General features: G+C 41.4%; 1 protein-coding gene across 3 annotated transcripts in view; it reads right to left on the bottom strand.

The window, feature by feature from the left end:
* LOC138757042 (E3 ubiquitin-protein ligase TRIM39-like) overlaps window positions 1-22,127 on the bottom strand; it is an 87,111-nt gene that overhangs the window by 45,450 nt on the left and 19,534 nt on the right. For 2 of the 3 annotated variants that reach the window (XM_069923673.1, XM_069923671.1), the window contains exons 2-4: window positions 20,563-20,796; window positions 15,650-15,672; window positions 12,028-12,063 (exon numbers count right to left, since the gene is read on the bottom strand). In XM_069923673.1, the coding sequence (XP_069779774.1) occupies window positions 12,028-12,063; window positions 15,650-15,672; window positions 20,563-20,796 (293 nt within the window). The remainder of the gene's footprint in view (window positions 1-12,027; window positions 12,064-15,649; window positions 15,673-20,562; window positions 20,797-22,127) is intronic. The other variant, XM_069923672.1, reaches the window with a different exon arrangement.

Here is a 22,127-nt window from a genome sequence, read left to right as displayed (position 1 = left end):
GCTGGGAACAGCCTAAAGGCCCCCAAAATGCCTTGGGACACCGAGGAGCAGATAAGCAAGCAGATTTTGGAATGGTGGAGGAAATAACAGGATTGTAGTTATGGATGATTTCAACTTCCCTAATTTTGACTGGTAAGAGGAATAGATGAAGGTGAATTTGTCAGGTGCATCCAACAAAGATTCCTGACACATACCATACTGGATCTACCATACTGGAGTGATGAACCTGATCAGGTGGCAGATCTCACAGTGGTAGCACATTTCAGTGACAGTGGCCACAATTCGCTGAGCTTTAGCATAGCTATGGAAAAGGATTAAAACAAACAAAATTGGAAAGTGCTTAATTGGGGAAGAGCTAATTATGAAGGGATGAGGCAGAAACTAGAGAGAGTAAATTGGAAAGAGGTGTTCAAGGCTGGAAGCACAGAAGTAATGTGGAGGAAGTGTAGAGACCACTTTTTCTGGCTTCAGGGTAAGGACAAGGAAAAGATGGTCAGAAAAGGGAACTATAGCTGATGAAACAGGTAAGGCCACTAGTCAAAAGGAAGAAGGAAGCATAATATTAGATACAGGAAGTAGGAAACAGGAAGGGCTCATGAGAAGTATATGGGAGCCAGGAAGGAGCTTAAGAAAGGACTTACAATAGATGAGCTCAAAGGGGGCAAGAGAAGGCCATGGGATGTAGGATTAAGGAGAATCCCAAGGCATTCTATGAATATATGAATAATAGAAGAATGACATGAATGAAGGTTGGGTCGCTAAAGGATAAAGGAGGTAACATGTGCCTGGAAGTGGAGGAGGTTGGGGAGGTCCAAAATGAATACTTTGCTTCAGTCTTCACAAGAGAAAAGGACCTTGATCAAGGTGAGGTCAGAATAGAACAAGCATGTGTGCTGGACAATGTGGAGATTAAGGAAGAGGAAGTATTGGATCTTCTTAAAAACATCAAGATTGATAAGTACAGACTATACATTACACCGCAAAAGTTAAATAAATGGGACCCAACAGTATCTGATAGATGTTTTCGATGTAAAAAAGAAATGGGAACAACAATTCATGCAATCTGGACATGTGAGAGAGTAGAAAAATTTTGGGATGATCTCAATCAGATATTAAATAAAATAACAGAAAACAATATACCAAAGAATCCAGAGATCTTTCTCCTAAGTAACATAAAAAACAAAGAATTTGGAATTGATTTGGAGGATGCACAAAAAAGATTTGTTAAGATAGCCCTAGCCGTAGCAAAAAAATGTATTATGTCAACCTGGAAATTGGAAGATAATTTGAAAATACAACAATGGTATATAGAAATGAATAAATGTATTCCATTAGAAAAAATAACATATAGTTTAAGAAATAATATTGAAATATTCGAACAAGTATGGGAGCCTTACATTAAATACAATAGCGAAAACCCACCGGGGACAAACATTACCTAAGTTGATGGAAGGAGAAGGAAAGAAAAGAATGGACTCAGTAGAATTTCTGGTGTATTTTTGTTGAATGACAACATTGTCTGACTGGTTTAATGCAACCTAGATTGTATACCTAAAATGGATGAGAGGGGGGGGGTGGGGGGGTGACTTGGGAGGAGGGAGGGGGGGGGAGAAAAAGTCACTGTATATGTGTGAAAAAGAAAAAGTGTATATCATGGCTAATGTGATTTATGGTGTGAAAAATAAAAAAATTTAAATTAAAAAAAAAGATTGATAAGTCCCCAGGGCCTGGCGCGATATACCCCAGGTTGCTGTCGGAAGTGAGAGAAGAGATAGCTGGGGCAGTAGCTATGATCTTTGAGTCCTCTTTGTCCGCAGAGGAGATGCCGGAGGATTGGAAAATGGCAAATGTAATTCCCTTGTTTAAAAAAGGTAATAGGGAGAATCCTGGGAATTATAGACCAGTGAGTCTTACATCAGTGGTGTGCAAACTTAAGGATAGGATCTATGAGCATTTGGAGAAGTGCAGTCTACTCAAGGATAGTCAGCATGGCTTTGTGAAGGAAAGGTTGTGCCTCATGAGTTTTTTGAGGAGGTAAAAAAATAAATTAATGAGGGTAGGGTGGTAGATGTGGTCTACATGGATTTTAGAAAGGCATTTGACAAAGTCCCCCATGTGCAATTCATCCAGAATATCATGAGACCTGGGATCAGTGGAACCTTGGCTGAATGGATAAAAAATTGGCTACGGAAAGAAAGCAGAGGGTAGTAGTAGAAGGAAAATATTCTGCCGGGAGGGCGGTGACTAGTGGAGTACCACAAGGATCTGTTCGAGGACCCCTGCTCTTTGTGATTTTTATAAATGACGTGGAAGGATGGGTCAGTAGATTTGACATGAAGGTTGTAGGAGTTGTGGATTGCGCTGAAAGGTTGTCGAAGGTTACAAGACGATATAGACAGGATACAGAGATAGGCAGAAAAATGGCAGATGGAGTTCAATCTGGATAAGTGTGCGGAGATGCATTTTGGAAAGGCAATCCAGAAGGCTGAATATAGGGTTAATGGTCTTTTAAGTAGAGTGTGGATGAACAGAGGGACCTTGAGGTTCAAATCCATACACCCCCCCAAGGTCACTGCACAGGTTAATTTAGATAGTTAAGAAGGCCTATGGGATGCTGGGCTTCATTAATAGGAGGATTGAGTTCAGAGTAGAGAGGTCATGTTGCAACTCTACAAATCTCTGGTAAGACCACACTTAGAGTATTGTGTTCAATTCTGGTCACCTCATTATAGGAAAGATATGAAAGCTATGGACAGAAATAGGGAAAAGAGTAGACGAGGTGGAAGAACGAGAAACAGCTGTAGAAATGGAAGTGGACGACTTAAAAAGGAAATTGGAAGAAACTGATAAAAAAGTTAAAGAAACACAGGAGTTGTTAGCTCAGAAGATGGATATAAAGAAAAACTATAATAGGAGAAACAATATAAAGATAGTGGGCCTTAAGGAAGATGAAGAAGTCAAAGATATGAAAGAATTTATAAAAGAATGGATCCCCAGGGTCCAAGGAATGCCAGAAGTACAGGAAGGAATGGAAATAGAAAGGGCACACAGAACATTAGTCCCAAAACCACAGCCACAACAAAAACCAAGATCCATTCTAGTAAAATTCCTGAGATATACAACAAGAGAAAATATATTGGAGAAGGCAATGAAAAAAATGAGAGAAGACAAAAACCCACTGCAATACAAAGGTCAAAAAAAAAATTTCTACCCAGACATAAGTTTTGAGCTCCTGAAGAAGAGGAAGGAGTTTCACGCAGCAAAATCAATCCTATGGAAGAAAGGCTATAAATTTATGTTAAGATATCCAGCGGTGCTTAAAATAGTTATCCCGGGGCAGCAAAGCAGAGTGTTCTCGGATCTGGAGAAAGCACGAGAATTTGCAGAACGTCTGCAAAACAGACAGAGAGATGAAGAGATGTAACAAGAACAAGAATGACAACAAACTTCATATAAAGAAAAAAAAATATTGTATAAGTAAGAACTAAGAAGGGGAAGAAAGGGAAGAAAGGAAGTAAGGAGGGAATTAAGAGGGTGAGCTTTGTTATATGTGAAGATAAAAGTCTTTTCTGGAGGGGGCTGGGTGGAAGAGAATAACAATCACTGAGAAATCAGTTGACGCTTGCGAGCGGGTTCGCAATCTAAATGGAGAGGGGAGTTGTGGTTGCCTGGCAAGGGACAAGGGGCAACTCAGAGAGGGGGGACATTTGGGTTTAAGGGAATTTTAGATGTGGGAATAGTGGAAATATTTTATGTTTTAGAAGTGTTGTCTTACAGTGCGTTCAAAAAAAGAAAACAAATGAATAAGGAGGAAAGGTAGTGATGAGAAAGCGGAAATGAGAGATAAACAAAGTACCAAATGGCCATGTTGAACTATATGACTATAAATATTAATGGAATACATAACCAAATCAAAAGGAAGAGGCTGTTAAATTTACTGAAGAAAGAAAAAATTGATATAGCATTCGTGCAGGAAATGCATCTAACGGAAGTGGAACACAAGAAATTAAGGTGAGACTGGGTAGGGCACGTAACGGCAACATCATATAATTCAAAAGCCAGAGGAGTAGCTATATTAATCAATAAAAATGTACCACTCAAAATAGAGGAGGAAATAATAGATCCAGCAAGGAGGTATGTAATGATAAAGTGTCAGATATATTCAGAATTCTGGAATTTGCTCAATGTATATGTAATGAAGAGGATCAAAAATTTATGCAAGATATCTTTTTGAAGATTGCAGATACACAGCGGAATATACTGATAGGAGGGGACTTTAACCTTAATTTGGACTCAGAGATGGATAAAACTGGAAAAAAGACTAGCCGAAAGAACAAAGTAACCAAATTTATGGTTAAATCAATGCAGGAAATGCAACTTTTGGATATATGGAGGAGACAACACCCAAAGGAGAAGGAATACTCATATTATTCGGGTAGACATTAAACATACTCAAGGATAGACCTGTACCTGTTGTCAGCCCACATCCAAGGGAGAGTTAGGAAAACGGAATATAAAGCTAGATTGTTATCAGATCACTCACCCCTGTTATTAGCAATAGAGCTGGAAGACATCCCACTTAGAACGTATAGATGGAGATTAAACTCCATGCTACTTAAAAGACAGGATTTTAGAGAATTCATTGAGCGATAAATTAAAATCTACTTTGAAATAAATACGAAATCAGTGAAAGATAAATTTATACTATGGGATGCAATGAAAGCGTTCATCAGAGGGCAGATAATAAGTTATGTAACTAAGATGAAAAAGGACTACAATCGGGAAATAGAACAGCTGGAAAGGGGAATAGCAAGTACAGAAAAAGAATTAACAACAAGGGAAGATACAGCAAAAAGAAGAGAATTGGCGGACAAAAAAATAAATTATGAAACACTACAAACATATAAGGTGAAAAAGAACATAACGAAGACAAAACAGAAGTATTATGAGCTAGGAGAAAAAATGCACAAAATACTAGCTTGGCAGCTTAAGACAGAACAAACTAAAAGAACGGTATTGGCATCAAGGAAAAAGGACAAACAAATTACATATAACCCAACGGAGATCAATGAAAACTTCAAGGAATTCTACAAGCAACTATATCGAACTGAGAACGAAGGGAAAGAAGACAAAATAGATGAGTTTCTAGCTAAAATTGAACTACCAAAATTGCAAGAAGAGGAGCAAAATAAATTAATAAAATCATTTGAAATAGAGGAAATACAGGATATATTAAAAAAAAAACTACCGAACAATAAAACGGCGGGAGAGGATGGACTCCCAATAGAATTCTATAAAACATTTAAAGACTTATTAATTCCTCCTCTCCTGGAAGTAATGAACCAGATTGAAGAAACACAAAACATGCCAGATTCATGCAAAACAGCAATAATTACAGTAATACCAAAGACGGGGAAAGATCCACTAACACCAGCATCGTATAGACCAATATCTTTACTTAACACAGATTATAAGATAATAGCTAAACTATTATCAAACAGATTGGCCGACTGTGTGCCAAAAATAGTAAAACTAGATCAAACTGGATTTATTAAGAAAAGACGAACAACAGACAATATCTGTAAGTTCATTAACTTAATCCATGCAGTACAAGGAAATAAGACGCCAACAGTGGCAGTTGCCTTAGTCACAGAGAAAGCCTTTGACAGAGTAGAATGGAATTATTTATTCAAAGTACTACAGAGGTTCAACCTACCAGAGAAATATATTAATTGGATTAAAGCATTATATAAGGGACCATTGGCAAAGGTGACAGTAAATGGATATATATCAAGCCAATTTAAATTAAGCAGATCAACTAGGCAGGGATCTACACTATCTCCCTCACTGTTCGCATTAGCTATAGAACCACTGTCAGAACTGATAAGAACAGAAATTAAAATGAGGGATAAAAATAAAAGAGAAGGAATATAAAATTAGTCTATTTGCAGATGACATCATAGTATACTTAACAGAACCAGAAATATCAATAAAAGAATTACATAAGAAATTGAAGGAATATGGAGAAATATCGGGGTACAAGATCAACGCAAATAAAAGTGAAGCAATGCCAATGAATAATGCGAATTTCACAAAGTTTAAGAAAAGAATCACCATTTAGATAGCAAACACAAGCAATTCGATACCTAAGTAAACAACTAGATAATAATCTAGGCCATCTATACAAAATAAATTATCAGCCATTAAAAAAGAAATTACAAGACAACTTAGAACATTGGAAAGACTTACCACTAACACTGATAGGAAGGGTAAATTGCATTAAAATGAATATCTTCCCAAGGATACAATACCTATTTCAATCGTTACCAATTCACCTAACAGAAATTCTTCAAGGAGCTAAAGAAAATAGTAAGGAAATTCTTATGGAAAGGGGGGAAACTGAGAATAGCGCAAGATAAATGAACAGAATGGTACAAACAAAAGGGGCTTACAGCTACCAAACTTTAAGAATTATTATAGAGCAGTACAATTAAGATACCTATCAGATTTTTATCAAACAAGGGAAAAACCATATTGGACCAGATTAGAGCGAGATAAAATAGGGGAGAAGGTATCTGAACATATACTATATAAGTGGGATGAAAAGCTGGTGCAACATAGGAATTCACCAGTACTGTACCATCTGCTCAACATTCATAGTGTGAAAAATTTAAAAAAATTAAAAAAAAATAATCTCACCATTCCGGGCAGTTTGTTGTTTGGTATAACATCCGTCCAATTAAACATTCAATTTCACCACCCACCAGTTCACAGTGGCTGCAGTATACACCATGGACAAAATGCAATGCAAGTACTGACTCAGGCTAATCCAATAACTCTACCATTAAGAAGGATGAAGGCTTCAGTTACACACTATATTGACTTGGAGTACATTGTCTCTTCCTTCTTTGTTGCTGGACAAATCCTGAAACTCTCTGGCTAATAGCACACAGTGGGAGTATTTTCAAACAGGAAGGATTGCAGGAGATCAAAAAGGCTGCTCACAATCTCAAGGATATCTGGAGATCATCAATAGATATTGTCTGCCAGCAATGCCTGCATCGAGAAAAATTAACAAGTGTGACAGCCCACCACGGTGGTGATCGAGCCGGTGCTCCAGGCGGCAAGTGCAACCAATGGCCAGCAGCCCGCAAAGTGGCACTGGCCCCAACAAGGGAACCGGCGGGTGAATGGCAAGGGCAGCTTAAAGGCCAGCGACCCCAAAATGGCACTGGCATGGGAAACCTGCTTTTGTTATGCATGTTGTGACGTCATCCAAAGGGAGTCATGCGGGAACAGAGCCCTAATAAAAGGCCTGAGCCCTAATAAAACTCAGAGCTTAACCTGACTACACTGTGTGTGTGTGTGTGTGTGTGTGTGTGTGTGTGTGTGTGTGTGTGTGTGTGTGTGTGTGTGTGTGTGTGTGTGTGTGTGTGTGTGTGTGTGTGTGTGTGTGTGTGTGTGTCTTCTTTCAAGTAGCGCACGGCTACAATTGTTGACCCTGACAGTTTAAACCCAGTGATGAGCAAACAGGCAACAGTCAGCATGGTCACTTTCAAGCTACCAATATTCTGGTCGAATTGACCACACAAGTGGTTGGACCAGGCTGAGGCACAGTTCCAGATCTGACATATCACAGCAGAATTCATCCGGTATTACCACGAGGTGAGAGCCCTGGACTAGGACACAGCAGGCCAGGTGGCCAAATTCATCCAGAGGCCCCCATTGCAAGGCATGTACACCGCCTTCAAAGACAGCGTGAGAGAGGGCATGTCTGCTCCACCTGGACGGGCTAGAAGACAAGCCCCCGTCAGCCCTCATGAACAAGATGTTGGATCACCTGGGCAAACATGAGCCCTGCATCATGTTTGAGCAGGCATTCCTGGAGAAACTGCCCGAGGACATCCAACTGCTCCTGGCTGATGTGGATTTCAGCGACCCCGAAAAGTAACAGCATGAGCAGACATTCTGTGGAAACAGAAGAGAGAGTGCTCAGCTTCCTTGGGGCTTGTCACTAAACCCCGCAGCCAGACCCATGCAGAGCCGCTGAGAGAACAGGAGCACCCCAGAGGAGGTGATCCAGATGAACAGTGGTGTTTCTACCACCAGAGATGGGGCACCAGAGCCCGACGGTACAGGCCACCATGCACATTTCAGGGAAACTCCGGGGCCAGCCATCACTAATGGCCATGACGGATGGCCACCAAGACAGCCTGCTGTAGGTTTGGGATGGACAGTCCGAACGAGGCCCCCGTCAGAACAGGACATCAGAAACAGACAGTTAGGCCCCATGCTGAGGGCTGCCAACAGCAGCACGATTTGGACTTAACAGTACCCGCAAGGTCCAACTTCAGATGAGAGGCAGCCTCTTCTTTTGGGTGTTCATGCTGGCCACAATGGAACAGCCGCTTCTCAGGGCAGACTTCCTGCATGCCCACAGCCTGCTAGTGGATTTCAAGGGAAGGAGATTTGTCCATGCCAAGATTTTTCAAACCTTCTCCCTCAAAGACACCAGGCTCCCAGCACTCCACCTTGACTTCATACAGAGATCAGATAACGAGTACACCAGGGTCCTGGCTGAGTTCCCTACAGTGCTCAACCCCCAATTCACCACAGTGATGCCCTGACAAGGAGTACGCACCACATCTTGCCCCAGGGCCCGCCGCTCCATGCAAGGGCAAGACGCCTTCCTCCAGAGAATCTCCAGCTGGTGAAGGAGGAATTCAGGAAGCTGGAGGAGCCCACCATTGTATGGCGGTCAGACAGCCCATGGGCATCTCCCCTGCACATAGTACCCAAAGAAACTGGGGGCTGGAGATCTTACGGCGACTAATGCCGACTCAACAAGGCCACATCATCAGGAGTTTGTGGGGATGATCAATTTCTATTGCAGGTTCATCCCCTCAGCTGCCTAGATCATCCAGCCCTTTTCAACCAGATGGAAGGCAAGGTGAAGGATATCACCTTCGATGAAGAGTCAGAGGAAGCCTTCGTGGAGGCCAAGGAATCCCTGGCAGATGCCGCTCTTCAGGCACATCCCTGGTCAGACACTCCAATAGCCCTGATGGTGGATGCCTCAGGAACGACTAGCAGTGGAGTTCTGGAGCAGATATTCAAAGGAAGTTGGCAGCCATTAGCTTTCTTCAGCAAACATCTGCTGCCTCCAGAACTGAAGTACAAGTGCTTTGACAGAGAGCTACTGGCACTGTACTTAGCATCTGCCACTTCAGATACTTCCTAGAGGGCAGGTCCTTCATGGCTTTAACAGATCACAAGTCCCTGACTTTCGCCTTAGCTAAGATCTCGGAACCCTGGTTGGCCCACCAGCAATGATACCAGTCTTAATCTTGGAGTACACCACAGATGTAAGGCAAGTCTCCAGCAAGGACAATGTCGTGGCCGACGCATTGTCCAGGCAAAGTATCCACGCGCTATTGAGGGAAATGGACTTTGTGGCATTGGCAGAGGCACAGCAGAAAAATGAGAAAATGCTCAAATACAGTACTGTCATATCGGGACTGCAGCTGTAGGACATCCCAGTCAGAACAGGTTAACACCACCCTTCTGTGTGACATGGCCACCAGTCAGGTCAGACTCATTATCTCGGCGGCTTGGAGACGATAGGTTTTCGACTCCGTCCATGGACTGACTCATCCATCCATCAGGACCATGGTCCAGCTGGTGGCCAGCAAATATGTGTGGCATGGATTGAGCAAACAGGACAACAGATGGGCGAAGGTGTGCACACAATGCCAAACAAACCAAGGTACAGATTGCCACTGCAGCGGCAATCTAGCCAGCACTCTGGGTGGCAAGTGCAACCAAAGGCCAGCAGCAGCACTGGCCCCAACAAGCAAATCGGTGGGTGAATGGCAAGGGCAGCTGAAAGGCCAGCGACCTCAGCACTTGGACCCCACAGAACAAAAGTTCGACCATATCCATGTGGACATAATAGGAGCCTTGCCAGTTTCCTAAGGTTTCCACTATCTGTTCATGATCGTCGACCACTTCACCAGGTAGCCAGAAGCAGTCCCGCTGGCGGACATGTCCAAACATCGTGCGCCAAGGCCCTCATCTCATCCTGGGTGGCACAGTTCGGGTTACCATCCAACATCACATCCGACAGAGGGGCCCAGTTCACCTCCAGTTTGTGGTCTGACCTCACCAGCCTGTGAGGTGCCCAGCTGCATCACACAACAACCTATCACCCACAGCCCAATGGATTAGTGGAGCGCTTCCACACTCTTGACCAGACTCCAAGGACCCAACTGGGTAGATTAGCTACCATGGACACTGTTGGGCATCCGCATAGCACCCAAGGAGGACCTCAACACCTCTTTGTCTGAACTCATCTACGAAGCTCCACTGGTGGTCCTGGGAGAATTCATACCATCCCCAGGCAGACAACAGGATGACTCTGCAGTGTTCCTCAGCAGGAGCTCCTAAGGGAAAGAGTTGACAACATGGCCCTGATTCCTCTTTCCAGGCACGGACACATGAGGACCAACATACCCAAAGATCTGCAAGAATGTATGTTTTCATTTGCACACGTTCGAGCTGTAGGTCAGAGGCAAGACAGAGGTCTTCATCACAGACAGGCTGAAGCCAGCACACCTGGACCCAATGCGCCCAGTCGAGACACCAAAACCACACTGAAGAGGCAGGTCACAGAAGGCTGCAGAGACTTTGCCTTTGGACGCCAAGGACAATAACACAATACCGCCAGTTCTGGGGGGGTCATGTGGTGCCCACTGCAGCAGCAATCTAGCCAGCACTCTGGGTGGCAAGCCCAACCAAAGGCCAGCAGCAGCACTGGCCCCAACAAGCAAATCGGTGGGTGAATGGCAAGGGCAGCTGAAAGGCCAGTGACCTCAAAATGGCGCTGGCCTTGCTGCAAAGCCAACAGACAGGGACAGAAGGGGATTGTCATGCAGGGAAGTACCCGCGCGTGGGAAACCCGCTTTTGTTATGCACATCAGCCAAGGGAGGTCATGGCGGGAACAGAGCAAATATAAAAGTTGGGCCTGAGCCCTAATAAAACTCAGAGCTTAACCTGACTACACTACGTGTGTGTGTGTGTGTGTGTGTCTTCTTTCAAGTAGTGTGCGACCACACAGGCCAAATAAATATATTAGTGACCTTCAACTAAAGCCTACAGCAAATCTCTGACTATCCTTTCATTGCAGCCTAAATTAGACAAAATCTTGCCACTGAGCTCCTTTGTACACTTTCAGCCTACCCTTCCCCAAGAGCCACTTTCAATCTTCAGTGCCTTCAACTCGTTCTGCTGCTGAAGTCTCTAGCAGGAGCTTAGCCATCTCTAGATTTATCTTATTCAGCACTTTGCTGGATATTCTGTGGCCAATTCTTCAGATGGCATAAGCCAATGTTCTATCCACCTCGTCTCTTTGACATTTGTTGCCTTCGCAGTTTGGAATCCTTTGATTTTAAGTCAATTTTTCCTGTCATCTCCGTCACCTGCTCTAAATCCTCCAAGTCCTGCATCCCAATTTGCACCATCTGTTTGACTATTTTGGATCCCTTTTTGTTCTCTTCTAACTCGAGTGACGTCATGGCTCTGCAGTCTGAACACTTGCTGAACTCTATCTTCCTTTAATTCCCCTGTCTACAAAAGTCTGCTCAAAATTTACTTCTTTGCACGAGGTTTTAGTCAGTCTGCATAACTCATCTCGTATGTCGACTAAGCATTTGCTTCCTCTCTGATTTAATGAGGTACCCTAGGATGTTTTGCTACTGGAATTGTGCTATATATTTTCTAGCTTTTTGCTTCTTTATTATGTGCTAAAGAAACCCACGAGATTCGAGAGACAAAATAGCCTTTCTTGCTGAAAATGACACAGGAAGCAGTTAAGATTCATTCATGATCGTGGGAGTGAACCCAAACAGAACAGATGCTGCCAGATGTTTTTTTCTTGTGTTGCAAAAGAGATTTATTTTCTTTTGGAATGAACTGTCAGCTTTTATTAAAACCACCAATATGTAACTGTTACATGTTTTTACACTTACTGCAAGAAATGACAGCAGCGTATGAAGCTTTTAAACCTGAAAATTGCAAGACACTTCATTGTAAGCTTGTTATTACAGATATAAGGAGAATTTTTAAAAAAGGCCCAAAGTTGCAAAAAAGTGCCCAGGCACTAAAAAATGTTAAAGACAGCTTCACCAACAGAGAAATGTTCAAGACAGGGGCTGCAAGGTTAGCGTGGCAGTAGGCACAACACTGTTACAGTGCCAACGATCCAGGTTCAAATCCATCGCTGTCTGCAAGGAGTTTATACATTCTCCCCGTATCTGCATGGGTTTCCTCTGGTTTGCTCCTACCCTTCGAAACCTAAATGGGGAGAGGGGAGGGGAGTCGTAGGTTAATTGGGTGTATTTGGATGGTGTGGGGTCATGGGCCAAAAGAGCCTGTTACCATGATCTATTGTGACAGAGTATATAGATATGTTTTTGGGAGATAAATTGCGAAAGGTTTATTAGAGTAGGTCACATACAAACACTTTAAAACAAATCTTATTTGAAATACTGGAGCTCTGCTAATGCTAGACATAGAGTCTTTCAGCTTTTGCAAGAGCTTTGAAGAGTGCTCAAGAGACTTCACTAATGGATTGTTGTTGGTCAAAGGCAACAGATGAAAAAGAATGCTGGAGATGCTGCTGTCTGGAAGGAGAACTTGCTGTAAGCGGGTCATGTGGTTTTGCAAGCAGAGAGAGTCAGACTGGCAGGTTTTGTCAGCAAGACACTGAGGTGACTGATGGAAGTACATCAGTTGTGGATGTCCTGGAACAACAAATCTCCCTCTAAAAACCGACAAGAACCTTCCTGAGCGGTAACCATTTACCTTTCAAGCACCAAAGCCTGGTGAACTTCATAAACGTTAAATTCTGTGACAGTATAAGAATTGCATGCAACCAGCGAACTCGAAGGAATGAAAAGTGAGATTGGACTGTGAACCAAAGAACTTTTCTGAACTTACACACATTACATACACGTGTGCTTAGAATTAGAAGGGGGTTAAGTTCACTGATAAAAGACAAAGGAGGAAAAACCCAACACCCAACCCCAACCAACCAATTTTCCCTTGCAACCGCTGCAACTGTGCCTGCCTGTCCCACATCGGACTTGTCAGCCACAAACGAGCCTGCAGCTGATGTGGACATTACCCCTCCATAAATCTTCATCCGTGAAGCCAAGCCAAAGAAAAAAAAGAAGAAAAGTTAGGATAAGTAAGTTAGTGATAAGTTAAAGTTTGATTCTATTTTCATGTTTAAAGATAATTAAAAGCAACTTTTGTTTAAGTAACCATTTGTCTTGGTGAATATCTATTGCTGCTGGGTTTTGGGGTCCTCCGGGCTCGTAACGTTTTGTCTACATTCAAAATTTAAATTTTAAAAAAATAATTAAAGATACAGAATAATGAATCTTCTAATTTTTCTGAGGTTATCTAAATACACTGAATTGTGTAAGGTGCTGGAACAGCTTTCCATGATTAAGTATGGAAACACTTAACATGGGAACTGATCCAATATCCCATGTTTTAAATAGTCACTAACCAAAGCTAATATTGTCGCAATGAATGAAAGAAATGTGCTGGTTACATCATAGAGCTGAAGCATTGTCTTTGCACTGGTGGAGATGCCACGATGAGAGCAGAAAGAATGGATATCGAGGGTTTCATCTAAGTCAGAAGGAAGATGGCAGCAGTGAGAAATCTGAGGTTATTCACTTTGTTAAGTAATTAGAAAAAGGACAGATGATGGAAAACTCTTAAATGTCAGTGGTCAAAATGGGTTGGTGATCTTGCACAGAAGCATGCAGGTAGAGCAAGTAATTCAGAAAGTAAGTGGAATGTTTCCTTTCACTAGAAGAAGATTGGGATCCAACGGTCATGAAATAAGCAATTGCTCAAGGTTTGGCAAAAACATTTGTATATTGCCCAGGTGCAGTTTAATTGTGTATCTGGGGCATAGGAGAGATGAAGGATTCACAAGAATAAGCGGGCAATGGTATGGTGACAGTTTGAGTATGTCAGGCCTTCTTTATCTGGATTTGGTTGCCTTGATACCTGAAATCATAGAGTCTACTTCCTCAGGGGGAGTGATTAGAATTAGGAGACATCATCTAGGCATAAGGTTTGGTCATTTTGGGCCCAGAGGAGGAGAAATTTCTTCATTGAGAGCATTGAGATTCTCTAACACAGTGGTCTGTAAATATTCAGTCAATGCGTATGTTTAGAACAGAGGCTGAAATATTTTTTGAGTTTCATCAGTGATTGGGCCAGGAAGTTTAAGTCATGGATCAGCTCATGATCTCAAGTCAAGTCACATCAAATTTATTGTCATCCAATTGCACAAGACGAAGCAGGGTTCTCTGGTCCTCAGTGCAAAACATGCAGACACACAACCAGACATAACACACACACAGACAAATGCAGGACTAGTATTCAAACGTACAAATAAATACATATTGTTTTGCAAATATGAGCCTTGGATGGTTAGTGTGACCAGTTCCTTTGGTTGATCAACATTCTCACTGCGGGAAGATGAAAAAGATCTTGTTGAACTGTGGAGCTGCTTCTTCCCCTTCTATAGCTTGTGTAAAATCATGTTCCAGTTCTGCTCCATCTCAATGACACAGCAGTGGCAGAGGGCACCAGGATCAGGGGTGGGGGTGGGATATGGGCTCGGCTCTGGCTCAACTCAAGACAGCAGAGCCAAAACCCAGACTGGTGTCAGAATCAGCCAATTTAGGCCCAGGCAGGTCTGCAGGAGAGGCAACAGGGAGTGAGAGAAGTGGCTACCGTGGTGGATTCATACACTCAGGGAGACAAGCCGGGACCGTAACCTTGTCAACAGAGCCTATGACTAGAGGAATGTCAGACAGGCATTTTGAATGTATTTGGTTTGTCTGTTAAAATTAAAATTGCTATGATTAATCGTCTCACCTGCTTTCCCTAAATTGAAATGGCACTGGAGGTGGCAACACTTTGTGAGCTGCCTGGATAGCATGCAAAACAAAACATTTCACTGTATCTCAGAACATGTGGCAATAAACATGAATATATGGGTACTGGTCAGAAAATTCTAGAAATTCCCAGCAGTTCAGGCTCCAGCTGTGGTGAAAGAATTTGTTTGTAAGAGTTCCAAGGACTGTTTCTCTCTCCACAGGAGCTGCCTGACCAGCTGAGCATTTGCAGTATTTCAGCTTCCTCGCATTTATTATACAATAAAACCCACATCTACCTTTGGGTAGATGCCAGATAAGTGAATTTTCTGGTTGCTTGTGTTTACGTGTTGCGTGATTGGCGAACTAACTGCTGGAGGTGCCAATTAAAAATTTTGGCCTTTTTTTTAACCTATTTATTTTCTGCAATTTTTCTACTGGTTGCTTTAGTTCTGGGTGATGGCGATTTTACTGGATGTAGTTTCTCCTCAGTGGAATGATTTATGATGTTTCATTTGTTTGAATACTGGTTAAAAATATGGCAACAGTGTTTGTTTATTTGTAATGAAGACTGCTTGGATGGATATTAAAGCTAATTATTTCAATGAGTTTGAGCGCTCCATTCCTGTTGATAGCATTATTTCAATCAATCATCCACAAAATACGTTTCATTGTTAAAACCTACCGTGTTAAAATGTCTTGTTTATCCTGTGGAAGAAACATAAAACAAATGTGAGGGAACAGCGGGAATAATTGAGGTTAGAAAAAAAATCAGACATCATGGAAACTTATTCCACTGAAGGAGGTAATTTAGCATTCTGCTCTTGCTTGCTGGTAAAAGATGAATTAGCCCTGTCAGTTCCAATTGGAGGAGGAACATTCAGGATGTCAGATTCATGCTTCACAAATAAGGTCAGCATCAGTGTTGGAAGGAGTGCTCCACCACACAGATTGAAGTTCAAGTCTGTTATTATCCGATTGTACAAGTACAACCCAACAAAACAACGTTCTCCGGTCTTCAATGCAAAATCAGAGTGCAGTTTAAGCATCCACAGTCCCCAAGGACTGCCCTAGAAAAAGACAACCCTAACCCTATTTGCTCTTAAACAAGGAAGTCTGCAGATGCTGGGAGCCGGAGAAACTCAGCAGGTCATGCAGCAATGCTGGTTACCCTCCACCCCTCTACTTCCTTTGGATGCTGCATGAACTACTGGGTTTCATAGAATATAGACACAGAACATAGAACATAAAACATAGAACATTACAGCCCTCAGACTTTGGCCCTCAATATTGTTCCGCCCTACATATTCCTACCAAAACTTTTCCTACCTCGTAACCTTCTATTATATTATCATCTATGTGCCTGTCTAAGAGTCTCTTAAATGCCTTTAATGTTTCACCCTCCACCACCATCCCTGGCAAGGCATTCCAGACATCCACAACTCTCTGTGTAAAAATCCTACCCCTAATGTCTCCCCTAAACTTCCCTCTCTTCATTTTGTAGAGATGTCCTCTGGTGTTTGCTATTCCTACCTTGGGGAAAAAGGTGCTGGCTGTTCACCTTATCTATGCCTCTCAGAATCTTGTAGACCTCCATTAAATCTTCTTTCATCCTTCCTCACTCCAGGGGAAAAAAAAAGTACCAGCTTTGCTAACCTTGCCTTATAAGACTTATTTTCCAGTGCAGGCAATATCCTAGTAAATCCCCTCTGCACCCTCTCCATCGCTTCCACATTCTTCCTACAAGGAGGTGACCAGAATTGAACACAATACTCTCAAGTGTGGTCTCTCCAGAGATCTGTAGAGTTGCAACATGACTTCTTGACTCTTGAACTTAATCCCCCTATTAATGAACCCCAAAGTCCCTCTTTTCATCCACACTCTTAAGTATTTGACCTTCCAAAATGCATCACCTCACACTTATCCGCATTGAACTCTATCTGCCACTTTTCCACCCAACTCTACATCCAGCTCACTGGTGTATTACATGCGTTAAGTGTTTGATGATGTCTGCCTATATTCAGATTGTGACTATTCTGTCACCATCTGCCTGTTTCACCCCAGCTCCCCTCACTGTCCCCCCAATTGTTGTGCCACTTGTTTTGAATTCTGAGATAATGCCCCTTCTGTTCCACCCCCAAATTGTATTCTGCTCAGACTCCCTGTGGAAGAGAGACAGGTGATACAAAAGTTGGTCATGTTGTGAAATTAACACTCAAGAAAGAAATAATATTTTGAATGAGAAAGAAAAGAGAAAAATAAATAAAATGTGAGAGAACGTGAAATAAGAACTGAAAAGATCGTGAAAGAGAGAAAATAAACGAATGAACAAACAGAAGAATGAAAAGGAACATGGAAGTGAAAGAAAGAACAAATGAGTGAAAGAGTGAAAGGATGGCAGATAAAGGTGGGATCCAACAAGTGAAAGAAAGAAAAGACCATTAGGCCTGAAAGAATTTTTTTTACCTTCTTTGTCAGATGGAGTTTCAGAGAGTGGTGTAGACTGGGGATTAATCATTTTAAATATATTTTAATTCAAATAAATTTTGTTTCTTTTGAACAAATGAGGGTAAATTTTAAATTTTTCAGATAGTTGCAAGTCAGACCATGCCTTCTAATTTTCCATGGATTTCTGAAACAAATATTCTTGATTCACTTTTTGACTTTTAATTTTCCCATAGAGGCTCAATATCAATTATTTAGATAGATTTGAGAACAGTTTATTTAGGTAAGATTAAGACTGATTGGGAGAAGATGAGGATTGGAGCATTGTTCTAAGTTTGGTTAATGAATCCTCATTTTGTGCACAACATTGTTGCAATTCAAGGTGGTAGATAGAGTGCATATTTCAAAAGTTATCTCGCTTCTATTCTGATAAGTGTAAAAATTTTGACCTTCATTGATACACGTTTTGGACTTTCCCTTGTTTAGAAAGCTTTTTTTAAAAATTACTTTTAAACTTTATCAATCATTCTTAAGGTCAAATTAGAGCCATGTCTCTTAATTGCTCTATTTTAGTGATTCCCAAAGTGGGCACTGCTGCCCCCTTCTGGGCAGTGGAAAGATCCAAGGGGGCGGTGAAGGAAAAGGGGAGGATTCCAAACCTTATTATTATTCAGTCTGCTGCAAAGTTTAGCGAAGAAGCCAGTGCAGTAATTTTCTGGCCAGACTCAGGGTGGCAGCACTGAGCAAAATAATCAGAAGCAAGGTGGTCTCGCGACAGCTGGGCTCAGTAGCCGCCATGTTGCACTGGTGTCACTACCCCCACTAAGTGCCGCTGCTGTCATTACCCCCGCTCAGCATGACCGCTACTTCCCCACGCAGTGCCACCACCATTAACCACCCCTCAGTACTGCCACCACTAACCCCCCATAGTGCCGCCACCACTAACCATCCTGCTCAGTGCCACTGCCACAAACCTGCCCCCTCAATGTGACTGCCACTAACTCCCCCATTTAGTATGGCCCCTAGCCCTCTCACACTCAGTACTGCCATTAGCCTCCCCCTGCTCAGTGCCACCATTAGCACCTCCTCGCTCAGTGCCACCATTAGTCTTCCCCCGCTCAGTGCTGGCACAAGCCTCCAACCCCCCCCCCCCCACTGGTTGAGCACTGCCAATATCCTCCCCCAGCGCCATTGTATGTTTGGGGGGGTGCACATTCAGGACATGGCCTGGAGACCAAGAGGGAGGTAGCCTGGGAAAGTTTGGGAACAACTGCTCTATTTGGTTTATCTCAACAAGAGAAAATATTGTCGACTTCATCTCAGAAGCAAATTTTAGCTTTTACCTCATTAATAGTTGGACGGGCAATTCTGATGAAATGGAAAAGCAACACTCCACCTACCCATACTCAATGGTTACAGGAGGTCATGCCCTTTCTATATTTAGAAAAAAAAATCAGACGTAATGTCAAGGATGTAAAGGTGTTATTTTTTCCAGTGGAATACATTTATTCATTTCCATGTACCATTGCTGTACTCTCAGGCTCTCTTCTGATTTCCAAGTTGACATTATAAATGAAGTCACATTATTTGAACAAATTTGGGAACCGTGCATGGAACACAACAGAGAGGGCCTACCGCAGACCTCCACCCCCTAAAATGATAGAATGAGAAGAAGACTAAATGAACTGACCCAGTGTGTAAAAGTAGATGACACAATTTTCTTGTTTATTTTCATTGTGTGATGACATTGTTTAATGGGTTTATTGTATTGTATATGTTGAACGTTTAATGGGTTTGGAGGGGGGTGGGAAGGAGGAAGGGAGGGAAGGGAGAGGGGGAAAATGGGAGAAAATGACACTCTGTATATTCAAGAGGGAAATGTTTGTGTCTATTTTGGTTAATATGGTTCATAGTGTGAAAAATAAAAAAAAAATTTTTTTAAAACTTTTATAAGACGTGGGGCCATTCATGGAGCATTACCATAATTTAATGAATTCAGGTGTTTGGATACTGCTGAACAGCACTAGCTAGTCTCCAAGAGCTGCCTTTCATTTCTTATTTTTATTAGATATGCAAGTTTGCCTTGTTTAAAGGGAGGGGATTTGATTATGGGAGGGGGGGGGGTTCTCTCTTTTTCTTTTTTTGTTCTTTTTTTTCCTTTTCAATATTTTTGGAAAAAATATGATGCGCAATCAATTTATACTCCGAATAATCAAGTATAACTCAATTTATACTCTGAATAATCAAGGTTTTATTTGAAATGTTCAAAGTTTTTGTCTTTTCTCATATTCCAGCAAATATATTAGATCCCTATGTGCATATTTTTTCATTAAATTCAATAAAAATATTTTACAAAGAAAAAGAACAGAAATTAAAAATCAAGGCAGGATGATGAGGAACTGAATGAATGAATGGACAATGACCATAAAAAAAGTTGAAATTGAATAACAAGGAACAAAATTAAAATTTTATTTGTTAATTTTGGAGGAGGCAGATGTCATTGATGTTTCCTAGAACCACCTAAATCATTGCTGTTTACTTGACTACCCCATTGATTTCTAAAAATGGCAGAATTTTCACTATATATGCATACCACTGGCATATATGTGCTAGTATGTCCTTTTGTGGTTAAGAAATAATGTGAAAAACAAAAAATGAAGATTAGAAAGTGAACAAAGGTAAGGAAGAAAGAAGGGTGATGTTTACAGCAAAACCTTAACTAATCAGGGATGAACATTGTACTGTATACAATGCTTCAAATTTCCAAATCAAATAAAAAATAACGTGATTAAATGCCTGGATCTAGTACATGGCAGTTATCTCATTTTATCCTAATGGATCAATTTTCTTCTGAGTACCACTTTTTTTTCTCCTGGCACCATTCCCACGTTGTGATGGAAGATGGGCCAGTCCACTGCAACTCCTGAATCCATGATGGAATTCAATTTTGAATGGGTTGAGCTCGAGTGTCCACTCAGTGTTTTGTCACATTAACCCTTCCACTTGTCATTTCAGCACGAACTTCCCAAAAAATTGAAGCTTTACCATTTTGTTTCCCATTTCATGAAAACTACCATGCTTCCTACCATGTTTAAATATAATGGCACTCTGTCAAGCATGTGGAATTAGAAAATCAACCACTTATTGTCTTACCTTCATGATTTTGTATATGTCTCCATCTTTACCAAGGTTTGAAATTTGTTCAATCACCAGCTCTATTTTGTCTGCTTCCTTCTCGCTGTTGCTTAAGCTCTCATTTAAGGATTGAATGATTTTCATCTGTTCAGCTTTGACACTGGACATTGTTTCATCCTCTGCTCGATTCAAGGTTGTAATCATATCCTTGTACTTCTGAGAGAGTTTATTCTGAAGACCCAATGCTGTATTCTATGGACAAATGAGGGCAAGTCAGGTAACAAGGATCTACATAGAATATTTTCCTATAGCCAATCAGCATTAACAGATACTATGGACAGCTTTTTTTAACATTCCTAAATGTCAGCAAGAAATGGATAATCATTTTGGAAATCACAACATCAAGCCATTCTGAGTTAGATAACATCTAGATATTTTGGGTGATTGACTGTTAGATTATTCTTGATGGTGAACCATTCAGGTGTTCCAGGTAGTGGAATACCCAGTGTATTCTGGATAATGATACACCTGTGTATTCTGGTTGTTGAGCATCTGAGTAAATTGAAAAATTATGCATCCAGGTATTCATAGTGGAATATTCATGCATTGTAGCATATCATCAGGGCAGAGCAGTTAGTGTTGGGTGGCATGGTTAATGTAGACGTTAATTCAGCGCCAGTGACATTAGTTCAAATCCGCTGCAGTTTGTACATTCTTCCCAGGTCTTGATGGGTTTCCTCTGGGTGTTCTGGTTTCCTCCCATGTTCCAAAGACATATGGGATTAGAAGGTTAATTAGTCACATGGGTGTATTTAAGGCAGCATGGCAGACCTTGATGTATCTCTAAATTTCAAAAAAAATATCAGGTCATTTGGAAATTTTAAGCAGAAGAGAATCTGGGGATTGGGCCATTCTGTGCATTTCAACACCTTGGCATTCCAGGCAAAATAACATCTGAAATTGTTGACCTTTAAACATCTGATAAACCATGAAGTCCTGTCCTTCCATCTGGCACAAAGAAAGGGCAAAGCTTCAACCAACATTTTCAGTGGAATGGCTCCTCATGTTAGTACATAGCCTAATAGTCTCACTTGCCATCCAAAGTTAGGCATCTTAAAAGAATTCCAAAAAAATGATTAACAAATTTTATTTTAAATCAGCGAACAATAGATTCATGGGCTAAAAGTGGTCAATCTATTGTTTCTCCACATCTCTCAAACACATCTTCCATGCGCCACCCAGAACAAACTCTCCCACCTCCACAAATACATAAACCCCAATTTGGGGTCAGGCCTTTAAAACTCTATCACTGCAGTTTTGTTATAAAGCAAAAATTTGAACATGAACTTGAATCTCTGGCAAAGTGTATGAGGTACATTAACATTTTGCTTGTAACACTGGACAACAAAGATTTTGCTTCCTGAACACCTTTTGGTGTATTTTATGGATGCTGAGCCACTGAATACAAAAATCACCTTAAAATTTTCCTATCACGTACCCTTTTTTAGATCTAACCCATCTTTGTGATTTTCTGTCATATTTTAAATCTACGTGTCATGAAGTGCAATAACTCAATGACAATT

Source organism: Narcine bancroftii, chromosome 3 (genome assembly GCF_036971445.1).
Source record: "Narcine bancroftii isolate sNarBan1 chromosome 3, sNarBan1.hap1, whole genome shotgun sequence".
Taxonomy (NCBI): Eukaryota; Metazoa; Chordata; class Chondrichthyes; order Torpediniformes; family Narcinidae; genus Narcine; species Narcine bancroftii.
This window is presented reverse-complemented; position numbering and strand designations above follow the sequence as displayed.